At 40.3% G+C, this 13367-nt stretch overlaps 1 protein-coding gene across 1 annotated transcript; it reads right to left on the reverse strand.

The window, feature by feature from the left end:
* Positions 1-6939: 6939 nt before the first annotated feature.
* On the reverse strand, positions 6940-11531 carry LOC110298308 (uncharacterized). Its single transcript, XM_021167477.1, has 2 exons — positions 11346-11531; positions 6940-10089 (listed from the first exon to the last, which is right to left on the reverse strand). The coding sequence occupies exons 1-2, from the start codon at positions 11529-11531 to the stop codon at positions 7018-7020; spliced, it is 3258 nt and encodes a 1085-aa protein (XP_021023136.1). The 3' UTR covers positions 6940-7017.
* Positions 11532-13367: the final 1836 nt, after the last annotated feature.

Here is a 13367-nt window from a genome sequence, read left to right on the forward strand (position 1 = left end):
GCTGTGAGAATATGAATGCAGATGCTCATGCTTCATAGGCATCATATTAAGCAATATTATTTATAATTAATGTTGACATGGGTCAAATTATATGTTAAGTAGTGTTTTCATAATAGTCTAATTTTTTATTTGTTTTCAATATTATGAGTTTGTCTTTATTTTGTAAATTAAAAATCAAATATATAAAATTATGGGAATTGTTAATTTCAAATTTTCTTAGATTTAACATTATTTTCAAAGTATATCAACTTATAGTATGTTACCTCTCTCATCTATATAAATTGATACTTGAATCTTAATATCATAAAATATACATATATTGCTTCATTGCCAACTAATGAGAAAAGGATTTTCTATGTAGAATAGGCTATCATTAAATTTGTTTGTCCAGTCCCAGCAATTAAAATGCTCGAACTGTAGGTATTTTTTCATGGCTCTGAGCAAAAAACATTAAACTTTCTCATTTATTTTAAAATATTTTACATACTCAAGTAATAAAATTGAAAATTAAGATATTGGAAAGATAAAATGAAAACTTCCTAAATGGTCAGAATGTAGAACTCTATATGCCGTATACTCTTTTTCTTTGAAAGATATAATAAATAGTCTACAGTTAGAGAAAGGTCTGAAGGAGCTGAAGGAGTTTGCAACCCCATAGGAAGAACAATTTCACAACCAGACCCCCCCGGAGATCCCAGGGACTAAACCACCAACCAAAGAGTACACACAGAGAGACCCATGGCTCCAGCTGCATATGTAGCACAAGATGGCCTTGTTGTGCATCAATGGGAGAAGAAGCCCTTGATCCTGTGGAGGCTTGATGCCCCAGTGTAGGGAAATGCCAGGGAGGGGAGGCAGGAGTAGAAACACCCTCATAGAAGAAGAGAGATGGGGCATGGGTAGGGGGTTTCAGGGGAAACTGTGTAAGGGGATAACATTTGAAATGTAAATAAAGAAAAGTTAAAATGACCTGTCCTCTCTTGGTGGCCTGCTGTTTTGTAAATAGATAAATGGCCAGGGAATGAATTTTAGAGGAAGGGGAAGTGGGCAGGTTGATAAGAGGAATGGAGAGAGGGGAAACTTACCAGGTATTGGGATGTATTATATAAGAGAAAAGTCCATTTTCTTTTGATTTATTCTCTCATATAATGTACTGAAACTGAATTATCCATTTGCCCTAGCTCTGCTGTCCACTCCCTCTTTCACCAAGATCCACCCCTTCTCCATGTTCTTTCAGAAAACAGCATGCTTCCCAATGATAGCAACCTCCCTGGCACAAAGAGTCGCAACAAATCTAGACATAAATTCTCATATCATGCCTGGGTGAGGAAACCCTGCAGGAGGTCAAAAAGGTCAAAGAGCAGGCAAAAGAGTAAGAGATGCCCCGACTCCCATTGTTAGGAGTCCCACAAAAACTATGCAAGTACAGCATATATGCACAGGACCTAGTGCAAATCCATATATCTTCTGTCTCTGTAAGACTCTATATGCCCTTTTCTGTTTGAGTTTGTGAGCCATTTTGTGCTGGTATAATCAAACTCTCTGTCTCCCCCAATCCTTCCTCCCCCTCTTCCCTAAAATCTACCTAATGTTTAGCTGTTAGTCTCTGTATCTGTACCCATTATCTGCTGGAGCAAGTCTCTCTGATCACAACTGGACTAGACACCAATCTATAAATCATCAGGTAGAGCATAATATCATCAGAAATCATTTCATTTTTTGTTTTCTGTTTTTTTGTTGTTTTTTTTTTTTTTCACTTGTTTCTGACTCAGCCCTATGTTTCTGGACACTCAAGCTTCAGGTTCTTGGCCATCCAGATAGTTTCAAGGCTGACCTCCCTCTTATGGTGTGGACTTCAAATTAGAAGAGTTATCAGTTAGCCAGTCCTACAAGCTCCGTACAATCATACTATCATTGCCCCAGCACAACTTCCAGGCTGTGCACGTTGGAGGAGGTCAAAGTTGGTTTCTGAGTAGAAGAATCTATATTCAATAAAAACAAAAAATAAACTCTCTCTCTCTCTCTCTCTCTCTCTCTCTCTCTCTCTCTCTCTCTCTCTCTCTCTCTCTCCTCTCTTCTCTCTTCTCTCTTCTCTCTCAGACACACACATGCACACTTACACTTACACACATATACACACTCTCATACATGCTTATTCACACACATACGCACACACGCAGGCACGGACATGCACACACAGAGGCACACAAATAAATGATGACACACATTGAAATTTAAATTTGGTAGGCATGGCAGTCCATGTGATTATAGTAAATATTGAAAAGGTCTGATAACTGCCACACCCACTCAAGTAAAAACTGCCTGGCAGGACCAAAAGCTTGTCCACAGTCCTGAGGCATAAAGTTTCACTGAAACTTATCTCCTGGAAAGTTTCTGGCACCCCATAAACAAATGTATTTCAGATTTGTCCTTGCTATAGTTGGTGAATGGTTCTGTGTGCATTCTTTCAGTATTGTTTTATTATAGGTGCCTCCAAGGAATGATTTGACAAATACCTAAATTAGGTTGAACTTAGCTTCCTGGGCTTCACCAATGTCCTAGGCAGTCCTTGATCTGAACCTGGGCTTGAATAATAAATATGTTACTCATGCTTGCTTTGAGAAATTACACTCAGATACAGCACTCTCTCTGGTGTCTGTGTCTGTCATTTTTTTCACCTACTCTGCCCACCTGAGTACAGGGACCCTGATTCTCCTGCGGGTTGAGGGGGATGACTGAGACCAATCCATGGCATATAACTAAGAAGTACAATGAGTGAATTAAGTGAATTAATTCATCAACATGAATGTAAGGTTAATGAAAGATATTGAAGAGGAGAAAATATTTAGAATACATCACCTATGTGTGTGAAATTGTTTAATAAAATTAATGTAAGTATAGTTTTAGACTCTTTGTTGTAGAATTATAATGATGAACAATATCTAATAATTAAAAAGACAAAGGTAAAAATCCAGTGTTCTGAGAATATTATTTCATTACAAATAGCTGCTTTAGGATGTACCATCAACATTTTTAAAACTCTATTTCATAGGCTAACGTGTGTCTTCCATCAAGGTGACCTATGCAGTAAGCTTGCACAGTAGAATGCTTTGAATTGTACATAGAATCATCAGGGTTTATGTGACCCACAAAAGTAAGATATGGAATTCCAGTTGCACAGGTAGTTTCTGACAGATATGACATTAAACATCTGTCAATTTCACTTACTAATCTCATGTGAACCCACTGTAAATAAAAAAAAAAACTAAATGTTTTCAAGTGTACTAAGGAAACACACAGTTCTACGTTTTTTTCTCCTATTTGGCATAAGCTTCTTTTCAATCAACTTTAAAAATAGATGTAAAATAAAAACAACAATCATTTCCTCCTTATGAATTTTCACCGGATGATTATATTTTAGACCTTCAGAATTTAAAGGAAACTAATTGAAATGGAGAAAGAGCTTGGCTTATGAAGTAATGAAATTAAGCCCTAGATCTGACAGCAAGTGTGTATCAATGGAGATGTGAAGCCTCCTTGTCATTTCATCTATCAGAGTCACAACCTGTCAGGGCCCTCAGTGCATAATAAATTGGACCCTAGATGAAGCATACAAGGAATGAAATCACATTGCAGAAACTGGTGATGGAGGAGTTATGTGGCATTTCACAATGGCTACAGTAGCACTCTAGAGTTATAGCTATAAAAGTTTACATGTATGACTTAAAACCTGACTTTGAACCATGTGAGGAATTACAGTGATAAGTTTCCTGTAACAACATGTGACACATTGCTGCTGTGTATAACAAGGGAGAGATGTGGTGTAAGTCATTACATGTCTAAAGGGCCATCATATTTGATCAATATGCCTGAATAATTTCTATTTACCTGGTAGGAACATCATTATGTATAAGAATTGTTCCTTCTCAAAAAGTGACAAAGAGTGACATTTGCCTTCTATATAGAGGTAGGTTATTCTCATTCACATGTATGAGTTCTTCTGTTCCTTTAAATGGAAAAAAAATAACTTCTGCATACTAAAAATAAGCATGTATATGAACAAGGATATTTATCACAATAGAGCAAATGTCAATAATATTTGTAAAGAAATGTGCTCATAACCAACTGAAAATATCCCGTAGTCAAATGAAATTAACATATTTAAAAGATGAACAAAATCCAATACAAATTTTGTGTCAGGAATATGTAAATTTTATTCCCAATTGAAATCCATAGGAGACCAAACTACTGATAAGGATCCCCATTTTTCTTGCTATTTCAAGAATCATTATATGTATTGGAACTAACAGTGATGGCATCACAAGATGCTGAAGCAATCTTCTCAGTCTTTTTCCACATTTCTCAGGTGGTCCTTAGAGGAAAACTCATATCTCTGAGTACCTCCAAAAAGAAACTAGAGTGAGCATACACTAGCAGCTTGACAGCGCATATAAAAGCTCTAGAACAAAAGGATGCAAATTCACCAAAGAGGAGCAGAAGGTAGGAAATAATCAATCTCAGGGCTGAAATCAACCAAGTGGAAACAAAAAGAACTATACAAAGAATCAACCAAACCAGAAGCTAGTTCTTTGAGAAAATCAGCAAGATAGATAAATCCTTAGCCACACTAACTTGAGGGCACAGGGACAGCATCCTAATTAACAAAAATAGGAATTTAAAAGGGAGATATAACAACAGAATCTGAGGAAATCCAAAATATCATCAGATCCTACTACAAAAGCCTATACTCAACCTGGATGAAATGGACAATTTTCTAGACAGGTAGCAGGTACCAAAGTTAAATCAGCATCAGAATAACAGTACCATATCCCCTAAAGAAACAGAAAAAGTCATTAATAGTCTCCCAACCAAAAAAAGCCCAGGACCAGATGGGTTTAGTGCAGAGTTCTATCAGACCTTCAAAGAACTAATTTCAATACTTCTCAAACTTTTCCATAAAATAGAAACAGAAGATACTCTACCCAATTTATTCTATGAAGCCACAATTATTCTGATACCTCAACCACACAAAGACCCAAAAAAGAACAAGAACTTCTGACCAATTTCCCTTATGAATATCAATGAAAAAATACTCAATAAAATTCTCAGAAACCAAATGCAAGAACACATCAAAAAGATCAACCATCATGATATAGTAGGCTTCATCCCAGGGATGTAATGAAGGTTCAATATAAGGAAACCCATCAACATAATCTACTATATAAACAAACTCAAAGGCAAAAACTACATGATTATCTCATTAGATGCTGAGAAAGCATTCAATAAAGTCCAACCCCTTCACTCAGTTTACACTAAGAAAGTGAAAGATCTGTATAATAAAAACTTCAAGTCTCTGAAGAAAGAAATCACAAAAAAAGATCTCAGAAGATGGAAAGATCTTCCATGCTCATGGATTGGCAGGATTAATATAGTAAAAATGGCTATCTTACCGAAAGCAATCTGCAGATTCAATGCAATCCCCATCAAAATTCCAACTCAATTCTTCACAGAGGTAGGAAGGGCAATTTGCAAATTCATGTGGACTAAAAAAAAAAAAAATTGTAGGATAGCAAAAACTGTTCTCAAAAACAAAAGAACCTCTGGTGGAATCAACATTCCTGACTTCAAGCTGTACTACAGGACAATTGTGATTAAAAACTGCATGGTACTGGTACAGTGACAGATAGGTATATCAATGGAACAGATTTGAAGTCCCAGAAATGTACCCACACACTTATGGTCACTTGATCTTTGACAAAGGAGCTAAAACCATCCAGTGGAAAGAAGAAAGCATCTTTAACAAATGGTGCTGTCTCAACTGGTGATTATCATGCAGAATAATGGGAATTGATCCATTCTTATCTGCTTGTAAAAAGTTCAAATCTAAGGCGATTAAAGAACTCCGCATTAAACCAGAGAGTCTGAAACTTATAGAGGAGAAAGTGGGGAAGAGCCTCGAAGATATGGGCACATGGGAAAGATTCCTGAACAGAATACCAGTGGCTTGTGCTGTAAGAATGAGAATCAAGAAATGGGAGCTCATAAAATTAGAAAGCTTCTGTAAGTCACAGGACACTGTCAATAAGACCAAAAGGCAAACAACAGATTTGCACATAAATACATTACAGATAGTGCACATAAATGACCCCCAAAATTCGACCAGAGAACTCCCTACACCTGATAAACAACTTCAGCAGAGTGACTGGAGATAAAAATAACTGAAGTGGATAGCCTTCCTCTACACAAAGAGAAAGAAATTAGCGAAATAATATAATAACATAAAATAAATCGGTATAAATCTCTCTAAGCAAGTGAAATAGTTGGTTTCCTTATAAGAGTGTTAGATCTACATGCCTGTCATTCACTTTGTTCTTTCTGCCCCCTTAATTTCCCCTTAATGCCTGTCTTGTCCCTCTGCCTTCCCATTCTTTAGACCTAATCCTACCCTGCATAGTCTTTGTTCTACTATTATGCTCTATATTACATACCATATATTGTATCATACATATTCAATTATCAAATATGTAGAAAATGTGAAATGTATCTTTCCAAGTCTGGCATATTTCTCTTAACATAATAACCCTTGGGTGTGTGTGTGTGTGTGTGCGTGTGTGTATGGTTTTTTTTTGTCTCTTCATCTGTGGATGCACATCAATGATTATTCCTTATATTAGACATCATGAAGAGAGCAGATATAAGCAAGGATGTGTTACTTTTCTGGTGTGTTGACTTAGAATTTTTCAATTCTACACCCAGGAGTAACACTTCTGAATTGTACAGCAGATCTGCATGTAGTTTTCTAAGACATCCCCGTGTTGTTTTCAAAAACTTGTGGGCCAGGTACCTTCCCAAGGGATTGAATAAGGGTTCCATTTTTTCTGCATTCTTGTCAGTATTTATGCAATTTTTCATTTTTATTTTCAGGAAAAATGCCAGCATTTAATACCAAGAAACCATAACAGAAAACAGTGACTGGGGAGATGGGACCTCTTCTGTTTGGCCTGAGGTACTTGTTCTTTAGCTTTTGCTGGTAGGTCTACCTCGGGTCACAGGTTCCTTGGGCAGTAAAAGCTGACTAGTCTTTTGTCCAACTTCCCTGTGATTGGCTGAATGGTCAACTATGGGACTCACAGATTGACGACAGCCGAGTCCTTTCTTAATTCTTTGATATGGGTCACAGACTTTATGGACAATGCCTGGCTGCTCTTTGTTTCTAATTATTATGCATCTTTCTAAAATGCTGTACTCCTCAGAGCATCTGTATGTACAGCTGTCCAATCCACTATGTTTCTTTATTTGTCCTGGGTCACGGACTTCCTGGTCAGCAACACTTGACAGCTGCTTGTCTCCAGGTACCGTGTGCTGGCATGTATGGTTATTCTCCTTGGGAGTGAGGAGGTAGTCAAAGGCCATTCTTCTCTTCTGGCTGTTCAAATGTTGGTCACAGACTCCCTGGACATTAACAGTGGGCTGTGATTCATCTTTGATTTCTCTGTATTTCGGTGAATGGTTATGCATCTCATGGCTTCCATGTGGAGAACACTCCTTTCCTCTCTTTGTTCTCATTTCATCTGGGTCATAGGCTCCCTGGGCAGCAAGAGCTGACTGCTCCTGGACTCCAGTTCCCCTGTACTTGACTGGGTGGTTATCTTTGGGAATCATTAGTGGACCATGGCCCACTCCTTTTTTTGTATTTTGATGTGGATCAAAGACTTTATGGTCAACAACTGACTCCTGTTTTTCTCTAATTCCTGTGTATATGAATGAGTGCTTTTGCCCTTTGGGGCTTCCATGTGGAGAGGCTCCCATTCCAATTTTTGTTCTTCTTTGATCTGGGTCACTGGATTTCTGGTCAGCAAGACCTGACTGCTGCTTGTTTCCATCTCCTCTGTAACACCATGGATAGTCATTCCCCGCGGGAGTGGGGATCTGGACAAAGCCTAATCCTCCCTTCACTTTGTTCTGATCTTGTTCCCAGGCTCTCTGGGCATCGATGCCTGATGGCAGTTTATTTCCAGTTCCGCTGTACATGAAATGTTGACTGTGCTCCTCAGGGCTCCTGTGGCTACTGCTCATTCTTCTTGCTAGTCTGCTATGGTTTGGTTCATGGAGGACCTCAGAAGAGTGAGAAGAGCCAACCAGCTGGAATGCCTCCACTGATTCTGCCTTATCCTCTTGTACCTGGTTCACAGGATCTATGATGAGTTTTGATGGGTTGTCTACACTATTCTCCAGGTTCTGAACCAGAGCATTAATGTGGGCTTGTAATTCAAATGGACTATTGTAGACAAGGTTTACTCTATCTACTACCTTGAGTGTCTGCTCAGTAACTGGTAGGGGACTTTCTTCTTTCAAAGAGTTTATGCCTCCAGATTTCAAAATCCCAGGCCTCTCTTCATGTGTTTTTTCTTTTACTTTCAATTTGATGGTTTCCTTGGCCCCTGAAGAGGGGGCACAGTATTCTGGGCCTGGACTTGTTGCATTCCAGATGGGATGAACTGAAACCACATCTTCAGACATCTTCCATGGTGCATGCTTGGACATTTTGGGGCTGGTATTTTGTTTCAAGATGCCTCTCCCAGTTCCTACAATAGTCCTGCACTGCTGGGGTTTTTCCTGGAACCAGAAAGCATTTGGCTGAACATTAAAATATCTCTCCCCTTGATCTAAATGGGACTTTGGGGGTCCATGGCTGGCAGCAGGTGAAGGGGTTCTTTGGATCTCCTGAACCTCTGGAGATGAGTGTCGCAGTCTGGCAGAATGCACAGTTTCTATCCTTGTCCCTCCTGGATCTTGATGATGTAATTTTTCCAGGAACCTAGCAGCCTTTGAATAGTATTCTGCCTTAGAAACATTGGGCAATATTCTGAGTTTCTCGGGAAACTGCATGCTGTTTGATTCCAGCTTCATTTGAGTCTTTGGATCAAGGAAGGAAAGGTCTTCAGGTATGTTCATAGTGGACAGCTTGTCTGTCTTCATGGGAGGGTTTTCAGGTTCCAGACCCTTCCCAGGGGTACTGCTTGAAGTGCAAGTCAGGTCTTCGACACTAACACTGAGGTCCTTCTTGATGGTGTTAGGTATGTCAAACTTTGCTTTGGCCTTCTTTAAGAGCATCCCTGTGAGCTCAGACCCCACCATATTGCTCCACTTGTATTTTTTAGACTTGTGGATGGAGGGCTGGGCAGGCTGGTTGAGTTCCGGCAGGTTCTTGCAATAATCACTACTGTTTGTTTGGAAAACTCCATGAAGCTGTGGCAGTTCCTCAGATGGGAGGAATCTGACATGTTTTCTTTGTTGTTCTCCCATGTTAATTACCTTCTCTTCCTGCTGTGGGTCCTCATAATGGTGGACTATTTGATAATGCTCAGGAAGGATGGTGGCTGATTTGATAGCTTTAATGGGCTGGGTGCCCTTGGACAAGTTGTCAATGGGTTGGTCAAAGGCTACTTGGCTTTTTTTGATATCACAACCTGTAATATCTTTCCAATTCAGTCCAGCTTGACCTGGTTCGTTTATGTTTGGAAGGGATGTCTGTATCCCTATCTCAGTGTTGGGATGTGGTTTTCTAAGGGCCCTACACTGAAAAGAAGGTGTTTGGTTTGGTATAGAGCTTGAGAGGTTTTCTTGTTCCTGAACCTCTGTCACACCTACCAAGCTTGGTGACACAGGTTGGTAGGACAATGGCTGGTCCTGACAAAACTGTGGAGGTTCTTTAGCTAAAGGTAGAGTTTGGACAGTGTCAAGTTTACTACTAAACCTCACTGCTTTACATTCTCTTGGGGATTTTCTGGAGCTGCAGTCAGTAGCCACAACTGAATCAGAGAACTCAGAACACATACTCCCTAAAAGTTGCTGTATGTGGTCTTCTAATATGTTGAGTTTAGAAAACAGCTGAGGGAGGGGAAGTTGTTTCAGTTTCTTATTAGAATGACAAGAGGAATGAGGAGAGGAGTCCAGTAAACAATGCTGAGTGGGGCTTTCCATAGGCCATGATGCATTCTGGGCATCCTGTGCATTCTTTTGGAAGTTTCTGCAACCTTTTAAAGTAGCAGTTTCCTTACTGGCCTTCCTCTGTCCTATCTTCACCACCTGCCAATTAGAAACAACACAAATGAGCTGGGGTCCTTCCTCCCTCTGGAAGACAAGCTGCCTGCTCTGTGTGCTCATTGATGACATAAAATCCACATATCTCAGAGAGTTCTCTCTCTCTCTCTCTCTCTCTCTCTCTCTCTCTCTCTCTCTCTCTCTCTCTCTCTCTCTCTCTCTCTCTCTCTCTCGACTGATTCATACCATACATAAACACATTTCCTTTTGGTCTTGTTGGGAAAACAGCAGAAGTGGCTGTCTATGCCACACTTACCACAGATGTGCTCAGTTAGTGTTCCTCAGACAGGATCCTGCCCAAGACTGAGCTCTGCAGCTGCCTCTGGACTGTCAGGTGATACCCACTTCCTTAGAGCAAAGTGGGCTCAAGCCCCAGCAAAACACAAACAAAAGCAAGTGCCTAAGCAGAGGGCAGATGACTTTTCTCAGAACTTGGCCTGTGTCCCCACCATTTTAGAAATGCAATCTGTCCATGGAGCCCCAGTGGTCCTTAATGGCCCCTCTGCCACCCTGTTCATATGGTCTGGGAGCTTCAGGCTGACAGCTCAGGCTACTCTCACCTCTGTTCTGCCTGCAGACTGATGTGTGGCTACTCCTGGAGATTTCTGTTCATTTGTCTATACCTAGTCTTTAGCTAATGTGTAGGTTCTTCTTTCTTCCAACCTTCCCTACCCCTTTTCTTCCATCCTTTTAGTCCCCTAACACTAGTTTAGAGAGACAAAAGGAATAGAGGGGAAAGGAGGAGATGTTATTGATAGATATTTCCTACTGATTAGGGAGGCTGAGTTCCTTTGGGGCACATTTGATCTCTACCATCAGGATATCTAATTTCCTCTTTGTTCTCTCTTCTTTGCACATGTCCAATTAGCAAACCACAAACACCAGCAACCGGTAGCAAACAACCAACAACCCACCATGACTCTGAAGGCTCTAGTCTTTATAAACCTTATGAAAAGTTCACAGAATTCCAATCAATCATCACACAAATGCAGAAATTATGGACTGCTGACAAAAACATGCCCTTGAGAGAGTGTGAGGCAAATCAATACAGCTACTCTGGACAATCTGAAACAACCCCATAGCCCACACCTGAGATTAAAACAAAACATATTCTTATATTGCTGTGTTTAAAAAAAAATGCCAAAAATTTTAACTAAATCTGTTTTCTAGGGAATGTGAAAGTAACAACTATGGTTACTTTCCATGCCTCTCCATTATATGTCAGTCAGGGCTTTCCTCACCTTTGGGATGTTTTTTTCGCTCCCAGGTGGTGGTGACTCTGGATATTCCTTCAGGAATGGGAGTAGTAGATAAAAGATCCCCACTCCGAGCATAACGGCAAAGCTCATGTCCAGTACCATAGACATGGAGCTGGGGATCCTCCATAAGTCAATAACGCTATTCATCAGAAGGAAAAAATTCTCCATCTTCTGAATCGCAGGGAGGCTCTCAGGCCACTGAGTCCTGGAGTACAGATCTGACCTTTCAGGAGGGCTCAGGCCACATCACACAGTGGAGGCCTCCTCATCACAAAGGGCCACAGGCAGGAGGGAGGGGCCCACAGCCTCTCCCTAGCCTCCACCCCAGGAGCCCCACCCAACTCCTGGATTTCTCTACTTCTTTCCTCTAAATCCTGCTACTATAGCTGTCAAAGATAGATCTCTGTTCATGTTTTGTTGCTCCTCCCTGAGTCCCAGAGTTCTGCCTTCTGTCACCTTGAGTGCTTCAGTGTCTTAGTTTTTGACAAAGTAGGCTTCTCTGTGGAACTTGAGTTGTTTCTTAGGGACTGTTGCTCTTAGGATGTCTTCTGACTACACATAAGCATGTCTTCATCCTGAGATCATAGCTTATCTTTTTTTTCCCCAGTAAACTATTATTCTTTTATAGTTAAACAATTTTATTAACATAGTCAAGCAGTGATTAACATTCACATGTATTATGTCATATCATGCAAATATAAAGACAAAATTACTAAAGAACAATATATATATTCTCTTCATGATCCAAAATATTTGGTGTCCCCAAAAAACTGTTTAAAATTCAGCAACTTATCAAAACTTAAAACTACATTTTATTAAAAATGAAGATCAGTTAGCACGGAGTTAGACTTCAAGAACTATCAATTCAGTACAGTTTGAGAGGTTGCAGGATATGGTTGAAGGACACATTTGAACATAGTGTGCCAGGCACAGGAAATACCAGATTTAAAGCTTTTAAGCATAATTCATACAACCTAAGGTGTTAGCAGAAAGATCCAGTCATTTATAACTGAGCAAGTACTATTAAGTTACTGCACCCATTGTTAATATGAATACTGATTATTTACATTTCAAATGTTGTCCCCTTCCAGGTACCAGCACCACAACTCACCCCACTCCATTCCACCTTTTCTTTGCCTCTAAGAGTGTGCTCCCTCATACACCCACCCACCAACCCACTCCCACCTCATACCTCTTGCATCCCCCCTGGCATTCCCCTACACTGGGGCATTGAGCCTTCCTAGGACCAAGGACATTTCCTCCCATTGATATGTAACAAGGCTATCCTCTGCTACCTATGCATCTGGAGACATGGGTGACTCCATGTGTACTCTTTGGTTGGTAGTTTAGTCTTGGGAAGCTCTGGGGGTACAGGTTGGTTCATATTGTTGTTCCTCCTATGGGGTTACAAACCCCTTCACCTCCTTTAATCCCTTCTCCACTCCTCCGTCAGGGAATCCATGCTCAGATCAATGGTTGGCTGCAAGCATTCACCTTTGTACTTGTCAGGCTCTGGTAGAGACTCTCAGGAGACAGATATTTAGTTGTTGGTTTAGGCATTGGAAGCTCTGAGTGGTACTGTTATTCCTATGGGATTTCAATTCCCTTTAGCTCCTTCAGTCCTTCCAGTAACTCTTCCATTGGGGTCCACAGGCTCAGTCTTATGTTTGTCTGTGAGTATCTGCATCAATCTTACTCAAGTGTTTGAAAAGTTTCTCAGAGGACAGCCATGCCAGGATCCTGTTTGCATGTACATCTTGCCATCAGCAATAATGTCTTTGGTGTCTGTGCCTGGGATGGATCCCAAGGTAGGGGTGGTCTCTGGATGACATTTTCTTTAGTCTGCTTCATTTTTATCCAGTATTTCCATTAGACAGGAACAATTCTGGGTTAAATTTTTGGAGATGGGTGGATAGTCCCATCCCTCAACTGGGGGCCATGTCTTTTTATTGGACATGGTCTGTTCAGGTTCTATCTCCTTGTTGTTGGGCATTTTGTCTAATG

This window comes from Mus caroli, unplaced genomic scaffold, assembly GCF_978045245.1.
Source record: "Mus caroli unplaced genomic scaffold, Mus_caroli_1 scaffold_1, whole genome shotgun sequence".
Lineage (NCBI taxonomy): Eukaryota > Metazoa > Chordata > Mammalia > Rodentia > Muridae > Mus > Mus caroli.